This window comes from Lissotriton vulgaris, chromosome 6, assembly GCF_964263255.1.
Source record: "Lissotriton vulgaris chromosome 6, aLisVul1.2, whole genome shotgun sequence".
NCBI classification, from domain to species: domain Eukaryota; kingdom Metazoa; phylum Chordata; class Amphibia; order Caudata; family Salamandridae; genus Lissotriton; species Lissotriton vulgaris.
In genome coordinates this window covers 761958268-761977771 of record NC_141694.1, presented here as the reverse complement: position 1 = coordinate 761977771, position 19504 = coordinate 761958268, and the positions used below count along the sequence as shown (strand labels likewise).

Here is a 19504-nt window from a genome sequence, read left to right as displayed (position 1 = left end):
TATGTGCCCACTTTATTCTTAATACTGCGTTTTGTTGTTTGCTTGTTTTCTCTTGCAAATGACAGAGAAATACACATTTTAAGGAAGAGTGGTAAATACATATTTTAAGGATGAGAGGTAAATGCAGACCCTCAGGCATATTATTGTTCGCCTGGCGGATGCTCATGTGGGGAAGTATGAAAATCTTCATGGAATACTCTGTTTATATAGATTGTTTTTACACCTCGTCAAAGAGGTCATTCAGCAGGACACCATCTATGTTAACTGACCCCAGGGGATATCGTCATTTAGACCTGTAGTGTTAGTCCCCAGTCTAAAAACCCATCTCTGCTCCTTCTCAAAGAGTCCTTGTTCAGATGGGAGTTGTTCAACTACTGTCCACCTGATGTCATTTACACAATGTCCATTCTCAATGAAATGTGTGGCCATTTTTGTCGTCGTCTTCTTGCATCGGATATTGCTCTTATGCTCCCCGATTCGTATTTTCACTGGTCTTTTTGTCATGCCAATGTACTCCAAGCTGCAGGGACAGGTTATCATAGAGAGAACGTTTTTGCTGTTGCAGTTGGTTAGTTTCCGTTGCTCCCACTTCGTTCCGTTTGTAAAAGTTAGATCTTTACTTTTCTGAGTCAGGTGACAACTCGCACAGTTACCACATGGGTAGTGGCCTCCCAGTCCTTGAAGATGGAGTTGTGGCATTTGATGTAGTTTCGGGCGTGTGTGCACTAGCATGTCCTTGAGATTTTTGCCTCGTTTTTGGGCAAATAGGGGTTTCTCAATGTTTAGTTTGCTACTTGTCAGGATGCGCCAATGTTTATTTAGAAGTTTGGAAACCTCATTGGTTTGGGGGCTATAGGTAGTCACGCAGATGGGTCTGGCTGTTGCTTGATTGCTCTGGGTCTTGTTTTCCAGTAGTGCCTCCCGATGGTTATTTCTCGCCCTTTTCATCGCGTTGTTGATGATCTTCTCTGGGTACTGTCTTCTCTGTAATTTGGTTTTTAAATCCTGTGCTTGTGCCTTGTAATCCTGGATTTGCGTGCAATTACGTCTCAAGCGTAGGAATTGTCCATACGGCAAATTGATGCGTAAGTGCCGTGGATGAAAGCTGTCATAGCGAAGGAGACAGTTCCTGCAGAGCTCAATCAGATACTTGGCTCCCAAGTCAGGCTCCTGCTCGCTTTCACGTTTGTGTGCAGGCTCCTTTTGAGAGCAGCCTAACTCAGTCTATTGATTTGACCTTCCATTTTATGTGTTAGGTCCATTTTCTCCTTTTTGCAAGGTTTGATGTTTGTTTTTGAAAATTTACGTTGGTGGAAGCAAGATTTCAAAGTCACAGAGCGATCAAATGTAGGCTCTGTGTTTGCTGTGCAAGAGGAGTCCCCTGTGAAAGAGAGATCTGTAATGTAGGAGCTGTTTGCTGTGCAAGAGGAGTTCCCTGTATTGGAGATCTGTACTGTAGAGGCTGTGTTTGCTGTGCAAGAGCAGTCCCCTGTGTGGAGATCTGGAATGTAGGCTCTGTGTTTGCTGTCCAAGAGTAGTCCCCTGTGGAGGAGATCTGTAATGTAGTTGGTGCTGTGTTTGCTGTGCAAGAGGAGTCCCCTGTGATGGATATTTGGAATATAGGCGCTGTGCAAGAGGAATCCCCTGTAAAAGAGAGATCTGTAATTTAGGAGCTGTTTGCTGTGCTGTGGGGGAGATCTGTACACGTGTGATTGCAGCTCCCCTTCCTTGTAGTTTGCATGCCTGTCGGGTCATGGCTGGGTCTGAGAGGCCAAGCTCTTTCAGACTACGCTGTTCAGAGGCCACCTCACTACTCCACATCTAGGCCTTCTCGCGGGGAGCCCATGTTCACTATAGTGCCCAGGCGAATCTTTCAAGAAATTTCTTTGAGGCACCAACTTTTAAAAGGAGGCTTCAAACCCCTCTGCATCTAAACTGCGAAATGCGGGCCTTGCAGATAACCAGCTTGACTGGAAGTCGCATAAAGTCGGAGATGCTATAAAACTATTTCCGTTTCCACACTAGTCGGAAAAACAATGACTTGCCAAATTGTTCTAAGACCAATTTTTCACTGTTCTTAACTAGGAATGCTGCGTGTTTGCACATGTCAGGCCGCGCCAACAAGCATTGACGCACTAAAGTGGTTTATAAAATAAACATGCCAAAAATACATGTTTGTTTTAAAGCTATTTCTTGAGAAAGGCATTGCCAGTTATGTGACCGAGCGAACAAGGAAGGAGGCACTATTTCCTCTAGACTGGGCATAAATGAGCAGGGATGGCCGTGGGTGAAAACGAGAGGGAGTATGTGGCGCACTGGTGTGCATGTTGTGCGAAACAGCGAGACTGATACATGTTTGGAATTTACACTAGTTGAGCTTTGTACGTTTCGCCCTATAAATATATTAGGGCATGTCAATTTGTAAAGCACAATTTCCCCCATTGGGGCATCTAGGTGCTGAATAACAGATGTATATTTTACCCTAATCACTGATACACTTTTGCTTGACATCGGAAGATTGGTAGGTTTTCCTTGCTCGCTGTGAGTTGAACCTGTGACCTTGAAGTCAAACAGATTACTGGAATGATGAACCTGTTTGATTTTATTATGCTGCGACACTGTATATTGCACATCAAACACTTGGTCGCTTAAAACATACCAGGCTACTGTACGCTGGACACCGTCAGCCGATCATTCTTTACTCATATGTATTTTAATGGCTGGTATTGTTTGGCGCTTTATAAATATCAAACACAGAGAGAGGGCAGAGCCGCCGTTGGTGTGAAGGTGGGAGGGCACCTTCATCGTGGATGTACAAAGGGAGGACACCCTGACCACTGGTGTACATGAGTGTGCGCCTGCACGCGTACATCGAACCCGGCAGACCGAACATGGGCTCACAGCAGAAAGCACAGACATGCATGTGAACTGAAGGGCTATCTAGCCTTAGGCATAGGGGAGAGTGGGCAGCCTGCTTCTGTGTGTGGAAGGGAGAGTCGAGCCGAGCGTGGGTGCATATGCAGGAGGGCTGCTTGACACTGGTGGGAAGTAGACAGAGCAGAAGGACCATCTGTAGACAAGATGCAGGCGCACAGGTAAATGAGACTGCGCGTGGGGTGAATGCGAGAGAGGGTGCCGGTGAATGAGCGTGTTGTACAGGAGAGAATCCACGATGGGAGGGAAGGAAAGAGGGCGGCTTTACCTTATGTGGTTATGAGACGACTGAAGGGAGGCGTACCTGTCAGTCACAGTAAACCAGCTGGCTCCTGCTGAATTCCTCATGCCGAAGAAAGTGCCAAAATAATCCGTCGCGCAAGCCGCTGTGAAACAGATCTGACCGACCTCCCAAACCTGCCGGCACCGCAGCGCGCTTTTTTTCCTGCTCTGCTGGGCGGCTGCCTGGATCCTGGTAAACACCTTCCTTATTGTGCGCCGGAGGGTCTCCATGCCGGCTGTTAGACAAGTCAGCCAAAATAAAGTGCGAATTCAGCCAGCCAATCCTAGGAGAAAACAAGCATTTAAAAATGCAGTAGGACTTGTATTGCGCAAGACCTATTGCATTATAAACAAAAGTATGGGCGTCCAAGAAGGCATGATCGGGAGTGGGGGGGTTGGCAGAGAAGTTACAGACTGCTGGAGGGAACAGGGGGCAGGTCAATTAAAGAGTTTTTAAAGTAAAGGGGCCCATAGCCATGGAAAGAGAAAAATGACAACAAGGCCGTCAGGAGAAGGGACAAAGAAGCCAAAAACAAACCAGAATGCAGCATTTCTGATTTAAGCCAATGAAAAACATGGACGGAAAAAGGGCGGAGCTTCCCCCGGTATAGTGTATACTACATGTCTCGCAAAGTGACAGCGCATGCGCTGCTCTGCTAGGCGAGACCTAAAAAGGAGAATTTCGGATGGGGAAAGGGGTTTTAAATGCCAAGACATGGCAGTAAAACTGCACAAACAGGCTCTGCAGTGTCAGGCCTAAGCCATGTGAAAAAGGTGGTCCTTCCAGCTGTTACTGAAGACTGCATTGTAATCCAAGTAAGAAGTACTGAAGGTCTCAGTTTGAGCCAGAACCTGGTTCACCAACCTCTTGAAAGTACCATGGGCATTCTTAAGTCTAAAGGGCAACACGCTAAACTGGTAGTGGCCCTCTGGAGTGGGAAACCTACCTTGCCTTTGGTCCCTCAGTAAGGGTAATCTGCCAGTACCTTGATGAAAGATCAAAGTTACTTAAGTACGGGGCAGCTCCTAACCTGTATATCAGCTCATCAGCCTGGGGATGGGATGAGCATCAGTCTTGGTGAATGAATTGAGCCCCTTGTAATCCACACGGAACTTGAGTTCAGATGTGGTGCCTGGTGAGGCAGCTTTTGGTACCAGAATCACAGGACTGGATCAGAGGCTACTGGAAGGCTCAATCACCAATAATTCCAGCTTTTTAGAAACCTTCTCTTTAATGCTAACACTCACCTTATCAGACAGCTTGTATGCTTTTTTGCTGACAGGGACATTATCTCTTGTGTCCACATCATGGGTGCATAGGTGGGTGGTCTTAGGGATTAGGGAAAACAGAGAGGAGTACTGCCCCAGGAACTAGTGGCAGTGTCTCACCTATTTGGAAGTCAGAGTGGGGGACATGTTTGTGGCTTCCTCTGATTCATCTTTCTCCTTGGAGGCTAAGAGGTCAGGGAGGGGTTCCTCCACTCCATCTTAGTGGTGGCCAGCACAGGTAAACGCAGCGGGCAGTACGGTGGGGTGGGTACAGGCAGGGTGGGAGGGGGGAAGTTGACTGATGACAGAATAGGTATAATTAAATAAATAAATGATACATATTCCGTCGTCTACCTGCTTACCACCTGCCGAACCCTGCCCTGCCACACTGTGCTTACCTTAGCCGGCCGCTGCTGCTCCATCTGTCACTAAAAGCATGGTGAGCCCGGATTTCTCAAAGTGCGGTTTGAGACGGTTGATATGGAGCACCCTGTAGGGGTACCCGGGTGTCTTGAGATCCACCAGGTAGGTGACCTCACCCTTCCTTTGAACTATCTCATAGGACCTAGTCCAATGATCGTGGAGGGCCGTAGGGTCTATGGGTTTCATAATCCATACTTTCTGCCCTGGCTGTAATTTCACAGGGGTAGAGATTTGGTCATACAACTGCTTCATAACTTCCTAACTGACTTCTAAGTTGTCAGAAGCTAGATACCACAACTTAGCCATTTGACTCCTGAAGGCCAGCATGTAGCTAACTACATCCTGCTAGATCTTCATGTGTGCTTGCTCCCACCCTTCTTTCACCAAACTCAGAGGTCCTCTTACAGGGTGCCCATACAGTAGCTCAATGGGGCTAAAGCCAGACCCCTTCTGTGGCACCTCCCTGTAAGCAAAGATTAGCCACGGCAAGTGGATGCCCCACTCTGTTAAAAAAACATATGGGCCTTAGACACTGCAGGTGCAGTTGCAGTCCTCAGAAGTGTGGCCTGTGGTCCCTTGTGTTATAGTCCACCAGCACCAGAATAAACCTGCAGCCAGAGGCTGTCTGGGGATCAATAGGGCCTACAATGTCAATGCCCAGTTTCTCAAAGGGTGTGCCAAGGACAGGCAAGGGAAGAAGGGGTAATTCAGTCTCTGCCCTGTCTTCCCACTGGCCTGGAAGGTCAAGCAAGTCCTTCAGAATGCATCTGGGGAAATCTTCATGCAAAGGTCTCGCCTTGGCCCAGATGACCTGCCAGGGGTATGTCGAGAGCCAGCTCCAGTAGTAAGGCCCTGTAGCATTCGGGGACCACCAGAGCCCTTGTTGTCCCATGAACAGGAGCCTTAGGCCCACTGTAAAGGAGGTTGTCCTCTCAGTAAATGTGATGTGTCCCAGAGGCATGGCCTGCTGTTTGAGCTTCAGCCTGTTGCCTCATGCCCTCCAGGATTGGACACTCTCTCTGTGCCATACAGAACTCCTCCTTGGTGTGTCCTCCTTCCAATGGACATCCAGCAAGCTCTGGCAAGTCACCAAGGAGAGCAATGCCATTCTCAGTGGGGTCCGGGGTAGCCACCACAGGTGCCCCTTCCATCTCAACTGGGAGACATTCAGAGGCTTGTTTCCCATGCTCTCTGCCCGTTCCTTTCTTAGCAGCTGGCTGAACCATTCTCTAGGCTCAATGCCATTTTGACTCCCATCCTGGGCAGCCATGGACCTGACGGTAGAACATTTCCACACAGGCAACCCTAAAATTTCCAGGTGTGCCTTAAGCTCCACTTCCTTCCATGTAGTACGCTCAAGGCCATTACCTAACAAACAGTCCACAGGCATATCAGGGCTCATTGCAACTTTCAGAAGACCTGCAACCGTTCCCCACCCCCCACTTAAATGGAACAAGGGTCATTGGATAGTGACTTTCCCTGTTGTCAGCCTCCACAACCTGGTGGATTGCATTGGGTATGCTCTGGGGAAACTAGCGTGCTCCTTACAATAGTCATCCTCAGCAGGGTCAGAGGGCAGCAGACAGCAGGGCAGCACAGCAGAAAAACAGTTCTTCTTACTGACAGAGTTTATTCACACTGGTACCTGTGTCCCTCAGAGCCTCAACACATTGCACATTGATGGTAGCCCGTTGCCTAAACTTTGTAGTATTTGATAGCACAGTGATTTTAGGAACCATCTTTACTGCCACCCAAGGAGACTAGGGTAACCTTACTGCACTCCCCACACACACTTACTGGGACAAACACCTCCCTCAGCACTACACTCACCTCTCCTGGGGCATTTCCTACAGTGGGAGGCTATGCTCTTTTTGGGAACCTGGGATCCCCCTTGTAGTGCCCATTCACAAAACACTCATAGCACTTGGGATTCTTTGGTTGACTCTTGTCAGCGATGCTCTTCTTCTGGTGGCCAGATTGGGAATGGGAACCATTCTCCTGTGAGTTGTTTTGGGGGCCTTGAGAGAACTCTTTCTTTTTCTTGCCCCCCTCCTTCCTCTGGTGGAAACCCTGACCACTCTTTTGGGAGTGCCCCCCCAGGTGCCTTCTTGGACATTTTGGTGCTGACCCAAATGTCCGCCTTCTCAGCAAGCTTCCTGAGGTTAGCCAGCTTGCTAACAACTAGGTGTTGCTGCAGCTCTGGAAAACAAGTATCAAGCATTTGCTCCTTCAAAATTACGTTGTGCAACCCTGAATAGTCACCAACCTTGCTGCCCCTCACTCAGCCCGTCAGTGCCTTGCTTGCATAATCAAGGAAATCTACTTGTGTTTGTGAGGACATCTTGTGGCTGCCCCTGAACTTATTCCTATACCTCTCAGCGACCAGTCCAGATGTATTAAGTTAAATGGCCTTCATTTGGAGGTACGGGGATGATCCGCTACCTAAAGTATAAGGATTGTGTCCTTCCCTACAGTGGACATGTATCTCCACAGACTACCCCAAGGACTCTTCAGGAACCTTGTGTACCCTAAGAGCCACCTCATAGGTGGAGAGCCACTTGTCTAGGTCATCCCCACAACAAAACTGGGTACCAAATCCTTTGGGATGCAAACCTTCCCTTTTGCAGCAGACACTGTAGATACTTGCCACCACTAATACTGGACTCCAATCGCATGGCTCTAATCTCCAGCTCTCTCAGGCTGAGCTCATGGGCCATCCTACTCTTCTCCATGGCCAGCCTTTTCTCTTATAGAACTTGCTCCTTTTCCAATTTAGCAAGAGCCTGTTCCTTATCAGGCCTGGCAATGGCCTTCTCCTTGTGAATTTTGGCAAGCTCTAGTTTCAGTTTCCTCTCCTCCCTCTTGTCCTCCAGCTCCTCTTGAGTAGACTGCTTTGGAGTGGACTTCCAGTCCTGGGAGGATATTATTCTCCCCTCCGGCTAGTAGGCTGCATGACAAGACCTCAAGACAGGTCCAGCTCCAACTCTTCCTCAGACTCAGACCCTTTCTCCTCGTGCTCTGAATTGGTTTTGTGGGCTGCTGCCAATGCTCTTAACACTCTTTGAAAATCTGACATCTTGGCACTTCTCTTAATGAACAGCCTCTTCTCCTGGCAGAACCCCTTGAGTTGGACCACTGTGTAGGTATTCAGATTGGCCAGCTCAGGTTCCGTCTTGCCTGACAAGGCCACAGACAATGCAGAAATAGTGAGAATTGGGCAAAAAGACTCTTGGAAACATCAACGATGTCAATTAAGGAGAATTGGTTTGAATTGGTCTAGATATGTAGTCGTAGTGTTCTATAAATCACTGTATGGCACTGCATAAACATAAGTCCTGTTCTCACCACTGATCATCGATGTTAGAAATCAGGTTTCAGGTTGGCAGGGGTAGGCACCCTGTCAAAGCAGGAACCACAGGGTAAGTCAGATTCACACCATAAATAAACCTGTGCACACCCTCTGGTAGCTTCTTGGCACAGAGCAGGCAGGCCCAATTTAAGAGAAAATGTGTAAAGTATTCATGCAACCCTTCAAACAGTAACAATGTGAAAAGAAACACAGAAAACTCCACACCAGGTTATAACAATTATTATGATTTTATAAATAAATCAAGACCAAAATGACAAATACCCAATAAGTAAAAGTCAAGGTAGGAATTTTCAAAGATGAAATGTAAAAACGGTGATTAGAACAATTAGTGCTCAAAGATTTGGTCGCTGTGGACCAAGACAAAGTCAAGAAATACGGCTACCCCCAATGTAGCACAGGCCAGATAGAGAACCCACTCAGGGCCAGCTTAGCAAAAGTACCTCAATCCTTGTCTCAGCATGAGATGTGTTGATTATCCCCATGCAATTGGGGTGTTGCACTGGAATTCTCAAGGCAACAGCAGCAATGTGTCATTTGCGTTGAGCAAAGCACCGGTTCTGAGTGCGGAGATTGTGAAGGTGATGCTCAAAGTTAATTCATGGTGGAGTAGCGATGTGTTGATCTTCTCCATGCAGTGGCAGCAGTACGTTGGTTCCGAAGCTGTGGCTCAGGTGGCAATGTGGTGATTCTAAGTGCGATCCGCTGATTCTGGCCCATGCAATAGAGATGATGATGTGTTGACCTCAATTTCGAAGTAGGCGATGCGTTGGTTCCGATCAATGCAACAGCGTTGATGCGCAGGTTCTGAGTGCAAAACATCTTTGATTCTGCTTCCTGCTGACAGGAGATTCGTTGTTTTGACTCAGCAAGCATCTGGGTCCACTTCCAATGGACCGGGCACATAAGCAGGTGGTGAGACTTTGATATCCTTGAGTCTTAGAAACAGGAGGAAAGCCAACAAGCCCTTGGAGATCCTTCTGGGTTCAAACAGAGTCCAGTTCATCATCAGCAGGGTCAGAGGGCAGCAGGCCACAGGGCAGCACAGCAGAAAACCAGTTCTTCCAGAGTGGCAGTTCAGCAGAGTGACAGTCCTTGCTGCAGCACAGCAGTCCTTCTTACTGACAGAGTTTCTTTACACGTCCATAGGTGTCTGACTTGGTTGGGTCAGAGACCCAGTTGTGCCTTTGAAGTGCAGGTGACTTCATAAAGGGGCTTTAAAGTGCTCAGAGGTCCTCCCTTCCAAGCCAGGACTGCAGACTCACTTCAGGGGTGTAATCAACCCTCTGTGTGGGGATAAGACACTGACCATTCAGGTGGAAGTGTCAGCTTCCCCCTCCTATCCTGTCCAGGATTTTCACTACTAGGAAATGCAAAACGTAAAAGTACTTGTCCTACCATTTACTTACACACCACCCTGCCCTATAGGCTATCTAGTGCCTACCTCAGGGGTGACGTTAGTGTAACTGAATGGGGGTTTAAGGCTAGACAAGGGGTTTTAAATGGCAAGTAGACATGACAGTAAAACTTCACAAAAGGGCTCCACAGTGGCAGACCTGAGACCTGTTTAAAGTGCTACTTGTGTGTGTGGCACCATCAGTGTTGCAGGCCAACTACAAACACTTAATTTACTGGCCCTGGGCACAGCTAGTACACTCTACTAGGGACGTACAGATACATTAAATATCCAAATTGTAGATGAATTAATGTGACCATGTTTAGGGGAGAAGCACGTGCACATTAGCACCGTTAATCAGTGGTAAAGTGCGTATATTCCTGAGGCCAACAAAAAGAAACAGCAAGAATTGGAGGTAAGTAGGCAAAAGGTAAAACATTTCTGGGAAGACTAATCTAAGGCTGACAGGCCTAATGAAAATAAATGAACCCTCAGGAATCTCCAGTAGGAACTTGCCAATTCATTGAACTGTTTAGGCAATCTGCATCTTAACTACTGCTTAGATTTCAGGAAATCAAAACAGATACCTGAGTAGCAACAGTGACATGTAGCAGGCACACTCCATGTGCAAGCTTTACACAAAGAAGTTACATACTCATGTGACCATAATTTTTCTACTTCTGCAGCAAAGCATAGATTTAGCATGATACACACATGTCACTCAAACAACATGATCAAGGTATGCTTGGGTAAATGGAGGTCCACTTACAAGGTGTGTTTCCATATGATAAATAACAAGACAAGGGAAAGAGAGGTGTACATGGGATTGGATATCTCCAGTTGGAGTTGTGTGGAATGGTTTTAGCTGCCATGTGACCCTGGAATGTAGCAGGAATTATTTTGCAGCAATGTCCACAATTTGTGTACACTTAGTCCTCCCAAGCTGGGCATAGCACAATAGTCGGAAATTCCAAAACCCCGCCCAAAGATCTGGGGGATTGTATTGAAATATTAGTGATCCGGTGTGTGGTGTCATATACACTTAGAACGTATATATAAATTAAAGTGAACAATGTGAATATTGCAAAAACTATAGATAATGTCAGTGCTGCTGTTGGCGGTTAGGCCACTGTAGATCTTGACTAACTTAATTCTACTCCCCTGGCTAGTGATACTGTGCAGGAGGATCAGTCCATACCATCAAATATCCTTGCACCTCCACCAGCCTGATATGCTAATAGAAGGGCATTCCTTGCTTCTATAACGACTGAAGAAAACAGCATCACTACTGTTACCGCTGCGACCTCAAAGGCTTATCACCTCTTGCAAAACCATTACACTGAATGCAACTGTTGCAAACATTTATTAATGCTGTATGTAATTTCAAGACATGGAAATAAATGTCATGGTGTTCTAGCATTGGAAAGTGGGAAGTAAGGCAGTATGGGCCCGATTTATAGGTTGGCGGAAAAGGTACTCTCTCACAATAGCGATGGAGTACCTTTCCCGCAAACATAAAGGTCTGCCAAATTTAAAAGCGGGTGGACCATAGTTTGTCAAGGACAGAGACTATTATGTCTCTGGCATGCCCAAATATTTCTCCTGGCCTGATGTAGTAAAGGCTTTTAGAGAATTTCTCATATGTCTATCCAACCAATTTAGATAGGTGGACATATATCGGTTTTTTACTGCCCATCCCCTCCAGGACAACCCTGGTGTCAAGGGGCAGTATAAAAGAAAAATAGGCCCCTGACACCATGGGAGATGCCTACCATAGCGTGGGGGCATTAGCTTTTATTTTCAAAAACAAAATCCCACTTTGAGGTTTTGTTTTTAAAAATAAAAAAAATCTTTGTATGGCTACATCGTGTTTGACAGACCCCTACTCTAAAGTTGCAATGCCTTCACAGGAACCACCTGTATGGCAGTTCCTGTGAATATTAGAAATGCTCGTTGTCCAGATGGACATTTCTAAATTTGACTAATGAGACCTCTGCCAGGGCAACAGAGTAAATTACTCCATAGTCCTTGAGGAGGATTGCCCGAACGCCAATTTATAAATCGGGCCCAATGATTTTTGTAGCATCCTAAAGTAGAATGGTTGTTTTTTTTTCAATATAGGGAGGAAAAGAATTAAACATCCTTGCCATAAAGGTAGATGGGACTGCTGATGCATTTACACCTTTTTGCTACCAGCACCACCATTGCTGCTGCAAGCTTTGTAGCTTCTAGTCCTGATGCTGCCAGAAACTCAATCACCTCTGTTGCGACCTCGAAAACCACTAGTCATTGTCCACCAACTGCTGAACCTGCAGTCACCATGGAGTTCAGCCCGAGGGCACGTGTCTTCAACATTGAGGAAACGGAAAAAGAGCAGCAAGTTCCCCATCTCTCCGGGATGCTGGTGATGGAGCCTCACCTCATTAAATGAGGCGAAGGTTGCAACTGGGCGTGCTCTAGCTGGTGGGCATCATGTGCCTTGTGCAGTCTCATCAGTTCAGAAGCTGGGAGCTGGAATGTCAGTCAAAGAGGTAAAATAGGTGGATCAAATTAGCCATTCAAGACTGTCACCAGAAAATATGGCCACAACGAAAGTGGAGTATAGTATGTATTTTATTTAGAAATAGAGGATGAGCTAAAAGTACCACTTTTGCATATTAAATGTTGATCTGACTTAAGGTATACGGGTTTTTTGTAGAGTATAGTGTACTCCTAGTATACACTGGGGTGTGTTATATTATCTGTACTATGTTTGATGCAAAGTCACAGTCCTTGATACATTGGAGTATTTGGTTCCTAAGGTAGAGGATGCCATTAAGACTCCATCTGAACAAGTTCTTGATGTCCCAAAGCGCATTAACATGGTTAGATTGATGGTTTCTAACCCTCTTTCCTTCTATTAATGTGTCTACGTATCCAGACTAATTTAGCTGCTGTACTTTCTTGCTATATACCGAATGGTGTGTGGCGCATTCTGTATGGTATCATCATTCGATATATTGAACTCTTAACAACAACTTACAAGGCACATGGCAAAGAAATACCTGGATATACTGTCTGACATCCAGGTGCATGCAAGCCACCTGGGGCTGCATTACACATGCAGTGCACTTTCCTTCAAGGTGCGCCCGGTGCAATGAAGGAAAGTGCACTCCATTATGGGAAATGCACTGCCCTCAGGGCAACCCCGAACGCATGCTGCCCTGGGGCAGCGCATTCATGTGAGATACGGAGCGGCTGTTTACAGCCGCTCCATGTTTCACTGTGTTTGCTACACTTTTACAGGGGAATCCCCTTGTAGGCGGGTGCACTCAGTGACTGTCAGTGTGCCTCCTGAGGGCTTCTTTGCCTCTGTGCCCACGTCGGTGATACGGGACGGGCGCCGAGGCAAAGGGATTCCATCATTTGCATGGGGCACTCTCCCATGCAAATGAGGGAGCGCCCCTTGAAGATAGTGCAGGTGCTTTATGTTCGCCAGTGCTATTGGTATTACAGAATGGGCCTCAAAATTTTCTGCTGCCCCTTCTGTAATACAAAAAGGCCCTGGGGCGTCCAAAGTGGGCGCAAGTGCCTGTTGCGCCCCGGGGCGCTTTAGGTAATACAGGCACTGGCGTGGCTGGAGGCTAGAATTTCCTTTCAGACCCTTGTTGGTCAAGGACAGAAGCAGCACCTTCCCTCACCATGACCACCCACCTTCTCATTTTCCCATTCCTCACTGGCTCCCCTGTTAGGCCATGAAGTTGTTCCACCTGAGCTGCTCACTTTTCAGGGGCAAGTCAGACCGCCTTAAAAAACACCTCATTGACCACCTGGGCAATCCTGTAGATGGATATCCGAGTCATAAGTGTTGAGATGAGTGTAAAAGTCGGGTAATGGAGGATTGCTTTTTTTTGGGGGGGGCAGGAGATGGTTTTAAGAGGGATGGTAGGGTGTAGGTATTGGTGGGTGTAGGGAATTTGGCAGACCAGGATACTTAGGGGATTGGTTTGCATGGAGTCCGGGGAATGAAAGGGGGATAATAGGGGCTGTAATGTTTTGGGCTGGAAGAGGGATGGTAAGAGGGCTACATTTGTTAACAAATATATTTGTGATGTACTTAGAGTAGCCATGCCATGAGCAAGATGGTGTGCATAAATGATTCTATATGTGTATGTATGGGATTGTTGCTGTGTTCTACATGCCTGGATTTTGTGGGCAATTAAACTTACATGGCGTATTGCTGATCTTCATATGTTCAATGCAGTGTTCTTCAAGGCAGTTGTGGGACACTTGCATTGATAATTTCGCAAAGAGCAGTACCAGTACTGGAAGGATGCAAGAGTAACCGGTCATTATGACCACAATACTCATAGGACATATCCCGCAAACTGGTGCTTATTCACTTACAGCCTGATTCATGTAGCTAAATTGCACTCGCAAAGGGCCAGATTCTCAGAATCTGGCCCTTTGCGAGCGCAATTTTTGCATTTGGTATTCATGATACCAAATGCAAAAATCGCTATTTAAGAATTCGCATATTTGCGTGGAATGGCATTTAAGGAATCTCTAATAGAGATTCCTTAAATGCTATTCATGACACACAACAAAATAGCGATATTGGACATTTGGGGCCGCTATTTACCGACAGGTCAGACCTGTCGGTAAATAGCAAAAACTCAGAAAAATGCTTTTAAAAGCATTCTTCAAAGTTGCATGTAGCACACACACATGTCCTTTGGACATGTGTGTGCGCAACACCTGTTCAAAAGTGCATTTTAGGGGTGCTACAGGGCGTCCTTTGGACACCCCTGTCACCCTTAAAATCGCTATCTCAGTTGCGAGTAGCAAATTGCTACTCGCAAATCCCCATTCATTCCAATGGGCCTCTTGGCCCATAGGAATGAATGGGGAGTATTTGCGAGTAGCAAATTGCTACTCGCAAATAAAGAACATGTAGGAATCGCTATTTAAGTAGCAATTCCTACATGAATGCCGTTTTGCGTGTCCTCAATAGCGAATCGCTATGATTCGCTATTAGGGACACGCAAAACGGCCCGTACATGAATCAGGCTGTTATTCCTGTAGGTTTAGTCACCATATCAGCCTATTTTGCACATATTTGACCCATTTTCCTCCGTAAACTTTGCTCAGGGAAGTGACAAATAAAGGGGTTGTCAAAGGTGCAACTTTTAATTCAGATAAGAGTAAAAATGTTTGCTTCTGCCCACATCATATCATCTTTGATGAGATCCATAGATTCACGTGTATGTACTTTAAACCTTGGAAGTATTTTTTTCTGTTTTTGATTTTGTATTCGTTTTTTTTTTGCATTTTGTATTTTGATTCTGTTTTTGTTTTAGATTTTAGGGGCCATATGTATCAAGCCGTTTTTGAATCGCAAAGGCCGAAATTCGCAGAATTTCGGCCTTTGCGACTCGCAAACGGCCGTTTTGCACGTTTTGAATTGTATGAAACATTCCCAAAATAAGGAATTGCAAACTTGTGCGATTCCTTATTTTACCATAGCATTTAGGGAATTGCTAATTTGCGATTCCTTAAATGCTATGTATGTAGCAATTTTAGCTTGCGAATTTTGTTTAAGAATTCGCAAATTACCACCAACTTTCAGTTGATGGTAACTTGCGAATTCTTCCAGAAATGCACAAATTGGCATTCTTAAAGGTGGCATATGATGCACACACATGCCCATAGGGCATGTATGTGCGCCATATGCACACACATGTTCTTTTCAGGGGTGCAGCAGGGTGTCTTTGAGACACCCCTGCACCTTTGCAATAATTCTCAAATTGCGATTAGCAAATTGCGAATTCGCAATTTGAGAATTATTTTGCATTCATTCCTATGGGCCTCCTGGCCCATAGGAATGCATTGGAAATTATTCCTTGATTGCGAATTCGCAAAATGCGAATTCGCAAATAAGGAAGCTTAAGGAATCGCAAATAAAAAGCGATTTTATTCATACACACCATTTTGCATTTCCTAAATAGCTATTCCTTAAAATTCGCTATTTAGGAAATGCAAAATAGTTTGATGATACATATGGCCCTAGATGTTTACTGCATTCTGCTCAGTACAATGATATTCCACCTTAATGTATGAATTAGTTGGAGAAGCTTTTCATTTGAGTTCCTCACATTTGAGCATGTTCAAGTGGATTAATAATATGAAGATTTTTTTTTTTTTCACTTGCAGTATGACTCCAAGAACTGGTGCATTTGTACTCTCTCTCCCTCTGCTGGCGCACTTTAAGTAGCCATGCACCAATGCAGTTACCCTTGTGCCGTAGTTTAAGGATGTCTGCTTTGTAGTCAGAATAGTAACAGAATGCAGTCCACATGCATAAAGCAAAAAAAGCAAAGAGAAATAAATATATTTCTTCTCGTTACTTCAGCCTCAGCGAAGCGCAGGTTTTTGGCTCAAATCCATGTCTACCATTCTTTGTAGATATGGACTTTGGTCAAAATCCATGGATCGATACCCAGGAACTCCTATGCACCACCCATGGAAGGCCCCCTTGATGCAAAGGAATGTGAGGCATTGCACTGCACTGCATTACTTTTCGTCACAAACCAACCAAATCGCACTTGAGTTATTTTGGAAATATCAACCCAGTTTTCCCTCGAGTCTGTGTGAAAAAAGTAACGTAAACCTGCCCCAAAATATTTGTAAGTCTGTGCTACAGAAGCATTAGAATAATTCTAGAATTGTTTGACTAGTTGTACTATGTTAATACATGATGTATATGTGCACCTGCACACCTTGGAAGGTAAGTCATTGATGCATTTGTAAAAGTTATTATCTTGCTTAATCGATGGCACTGTTTGCAGAACGTTCTTTTTTAGTGTAAAAAAAAATAGAGAGCACAGTTTATTTATTAAATATATCGAAAAGGAAGGGCAGGCAATATCCTTAAGAAAGCTGTGGGGCACATTTACCATTATTTCACGTGACACAGTGCAGCAGGCAAACTTACTGTCCTATGCTGCATGAAAGTGAGAGAGAAGAAATGCTCCATATTTAGAAGGATGTTGAGCAATTCTACTGTCCATTTGCACTGGTGCACTCTGTGTTGCCTAGCGCCAAAGCAGGTACCCTTGCACCATAGAGCAAGGGTTCTGTGTTATAGGGCAGGATTGTGTTTGTGCAGGAAGGTACACCTTCCTGCATAAAAACATTCCTTAGAGGTTTATTCCTCTTTTTATGTGTGCTGCAGAATGCAGCAGACATAGACACAGGAAGTAACGTGGAGAAATATAGTTACTTTATATTTTCTTAACCACTCAAAGCCACGCAAAGTGCCTTTGTGTGGCTTAGTAAAGGCCAAAAATGATTGTACTTATGCGCTGTACCACAAAAGTGATGCAACACGATGCAAAGTCATTGTAAATCTGAGCCACTTTATTTTGCTAATGTGAAGAATTTGTCGATGCTAGTAAGTAAATTGAATTAACATTATCAGTGATCACTGTTTTATGCTTCCTTTATAGCTTCTTAATCAATTGAAAGAAATGCAATTTTCCGTGCCAGCTGGATCATTTTCATTTGCTAATTTAGGATTCATCAATGGTTATGATTTAATAGCCTGGAAGATGATCAATGGTGCAATAGTATTTGAAACTATTGGAGACTATGACATAGCAAACAGTCACATTACCATCAATGAATTATTGTTGCCCTGGGAATCAAAAGATAAGGTAGGTGCTAGTTTGTAATAATGTAAACCTACTTTCTTTACCCAATTCTCCACTAAAGATTTAATTTAGCAATTTTTAAATTATGCATTCAGATTTTTAAGTTAGGGATTTAGTAGAACTGTGAGTATCCAAGATATACATTTATTAATTTAATGTCTTTATGAGTTTTCATTAACAGCAGCAGGATATCTTGTATGAATATTTAAAGCAATGGTATAGGACTTATTTGCTATTTTTGAGTTGCTTCTACATTTTTGCTTAAAGAAGGGGCCTAAAATGGTTGTGGTTGTTGCTTTTTCAATTTTGAATGCACATGTGCAAAGTGCACACTTTACACACACATGTGCCCTAGGTTTGAGGTTTCCCTCAGTAATGGTCCATTCAGAAGAACACTAAATAAAAACAATGAGGGGCCTAATGCAAAAAGTGCAATGGGTTTACTTACACCATCGTTTGGCACCCGTCAACGGGCATTTCATCTTGATAGACCTAGAAAATACATGTGTGGATTCCATCTGGTCTTTATAGCTAAGTTTACAAGGCAGCCTTAGATGTCTCTTTCCTAGAGCTCATGTAACTACACAGCGAAAAGCATAAAAAGGTCAGTGCTTCTGAGTCATATGCAGTTGTCAGTCCATATTCAGCAACCAACGTTCTATTGAACTGCCTGCACGATATTTTGAGTTTTTCTTTTGCATAGCTTGGCATCCTTTCATTGCTGGAGCATTCAAATCAGACCGCCTTAAATTTTTCAGTAGGTTATATCTGAGGACTCACTCTCCCATCCATTGTTATCAACAGCTCAATCCTTGCTCCTACCTTTTTCTGTCTTTATGTTGGACCTCTTCTGTTTTGCAGTTTTTGGTAGTACAAACTCGACCTGAAGGTAATTGAAGCACAAGTTACCGCTTTGTGATCTATGTCGTGGCTCAGGCATGTCTCACCACAACATGCTGGAAATGGTGGTTGGGTGTATCTGAAAGTTCATTCTCTTGTTGATATTACGCATATTTTGCTGAGCCTGTAGAAAATGCATGATTGAATGACTCACCACCAGCCAAGTTTACCCCGGAGAAAACAGTTGATGCTGAAGATCTACCTGACCAGAAAAGGCTAACTTCTCTGACCATTTTTGACGCATATTAAACTCCACTAAAACCAGAGGCTACTTCTCAACAAGAAATCTGCCTCCAGTCCATCATAAAGAAGGCTGCAAGCTTAGATACATGAACAACATCCAAAAATGATTAGTTCAGTCATTGGTACTGTGGATATTAGGCCATGGCAAATCTATCCTCATGGATCTTATCAAAGGGCATCTTGCCCCTCTCAAGTCTGATCTACATGTTGCAGCCCTTCTACTGTATGGCAAGATTGCATTGGCTATACCTCTACCACAAAAGAACAAGCTTCTTGTTGATAGCAGGTTCATCTATGAAATGGACTGTGTGGTGAGTACAATTCTACAAGTTGGCTTCTCTCAGAAACTAGTGCAAAAAAAAATATCCCTGTGGGACCCTTTCTCTCAGGGGCTCAGGATCTCAGTCTTTGGAAACACACAGCTTACTTTCATGTAACACCTCAAAATGAAACAATTCATCTTATGGAAGTGTTGAACGCCCCACTCCCTCTGAAATCTTATTACCTCCTTTACTGTGCTTCCTTCAAAAAAGACTTTACAACTTCCTAAATTCGCTATTTTCTTATTTGTAAAGGTCTCAACACATTGAGTGGCATGAATGGAGCCCAAACAAAAGTACAAATAATGACTTCTTATAAAAAAAGAGCTGCCCTTTATTTTCATCTACTCCAGTGTTCATAAATACTGTTCATGTGGTGATATAAAATTGGGCAATTAACATTTATGAAGGTAACTGCTTACAATTTGCCACAACTCATCAACTCAATACATTTTTAAATAGCACAATTAAGAACGTTTTTATTTTAATGATCACAAACATTTCGTGCCTTTGTGATAAATCATGTGCAAAATAAGCCAAGAAGCTATTTTAGGGTTTGCTGGCACAGGAGAATGTACATTAATCAATGCTTCTCCTTTTCCACTAAACATGCCGAATGGCCACATCATTTTAAAGTCTAGGAAACTGTCCAATGGTGGAGTCTCATTCTGCTCCACTG

General features: G+C 44.5%; 1 protein-coding gene across 2 annotated transcripts in view; it reads left to right on the top strand.

The window, feature by feature from the left end:
* Positions 1–19504, top strand: part of LOC147707951 (G protein-coupled receptor family C group 6 member A-like) — a 451952-nt gene that overhangs the window by 293725 nt on the left and 138723 nt on the right. For both annotated transcript variants that reach the window (XM_086926749.1, XM_086926748.1), the window contains exon 4: positions 17159–17365. In XM_086926749.1, coding sequence (XP_086782875.1) covers positions 17159–17365 — 207 coding nt within the window. The remainder of the gene's footprint in view (positions 1–17158; positions 17366–19504) is intronic.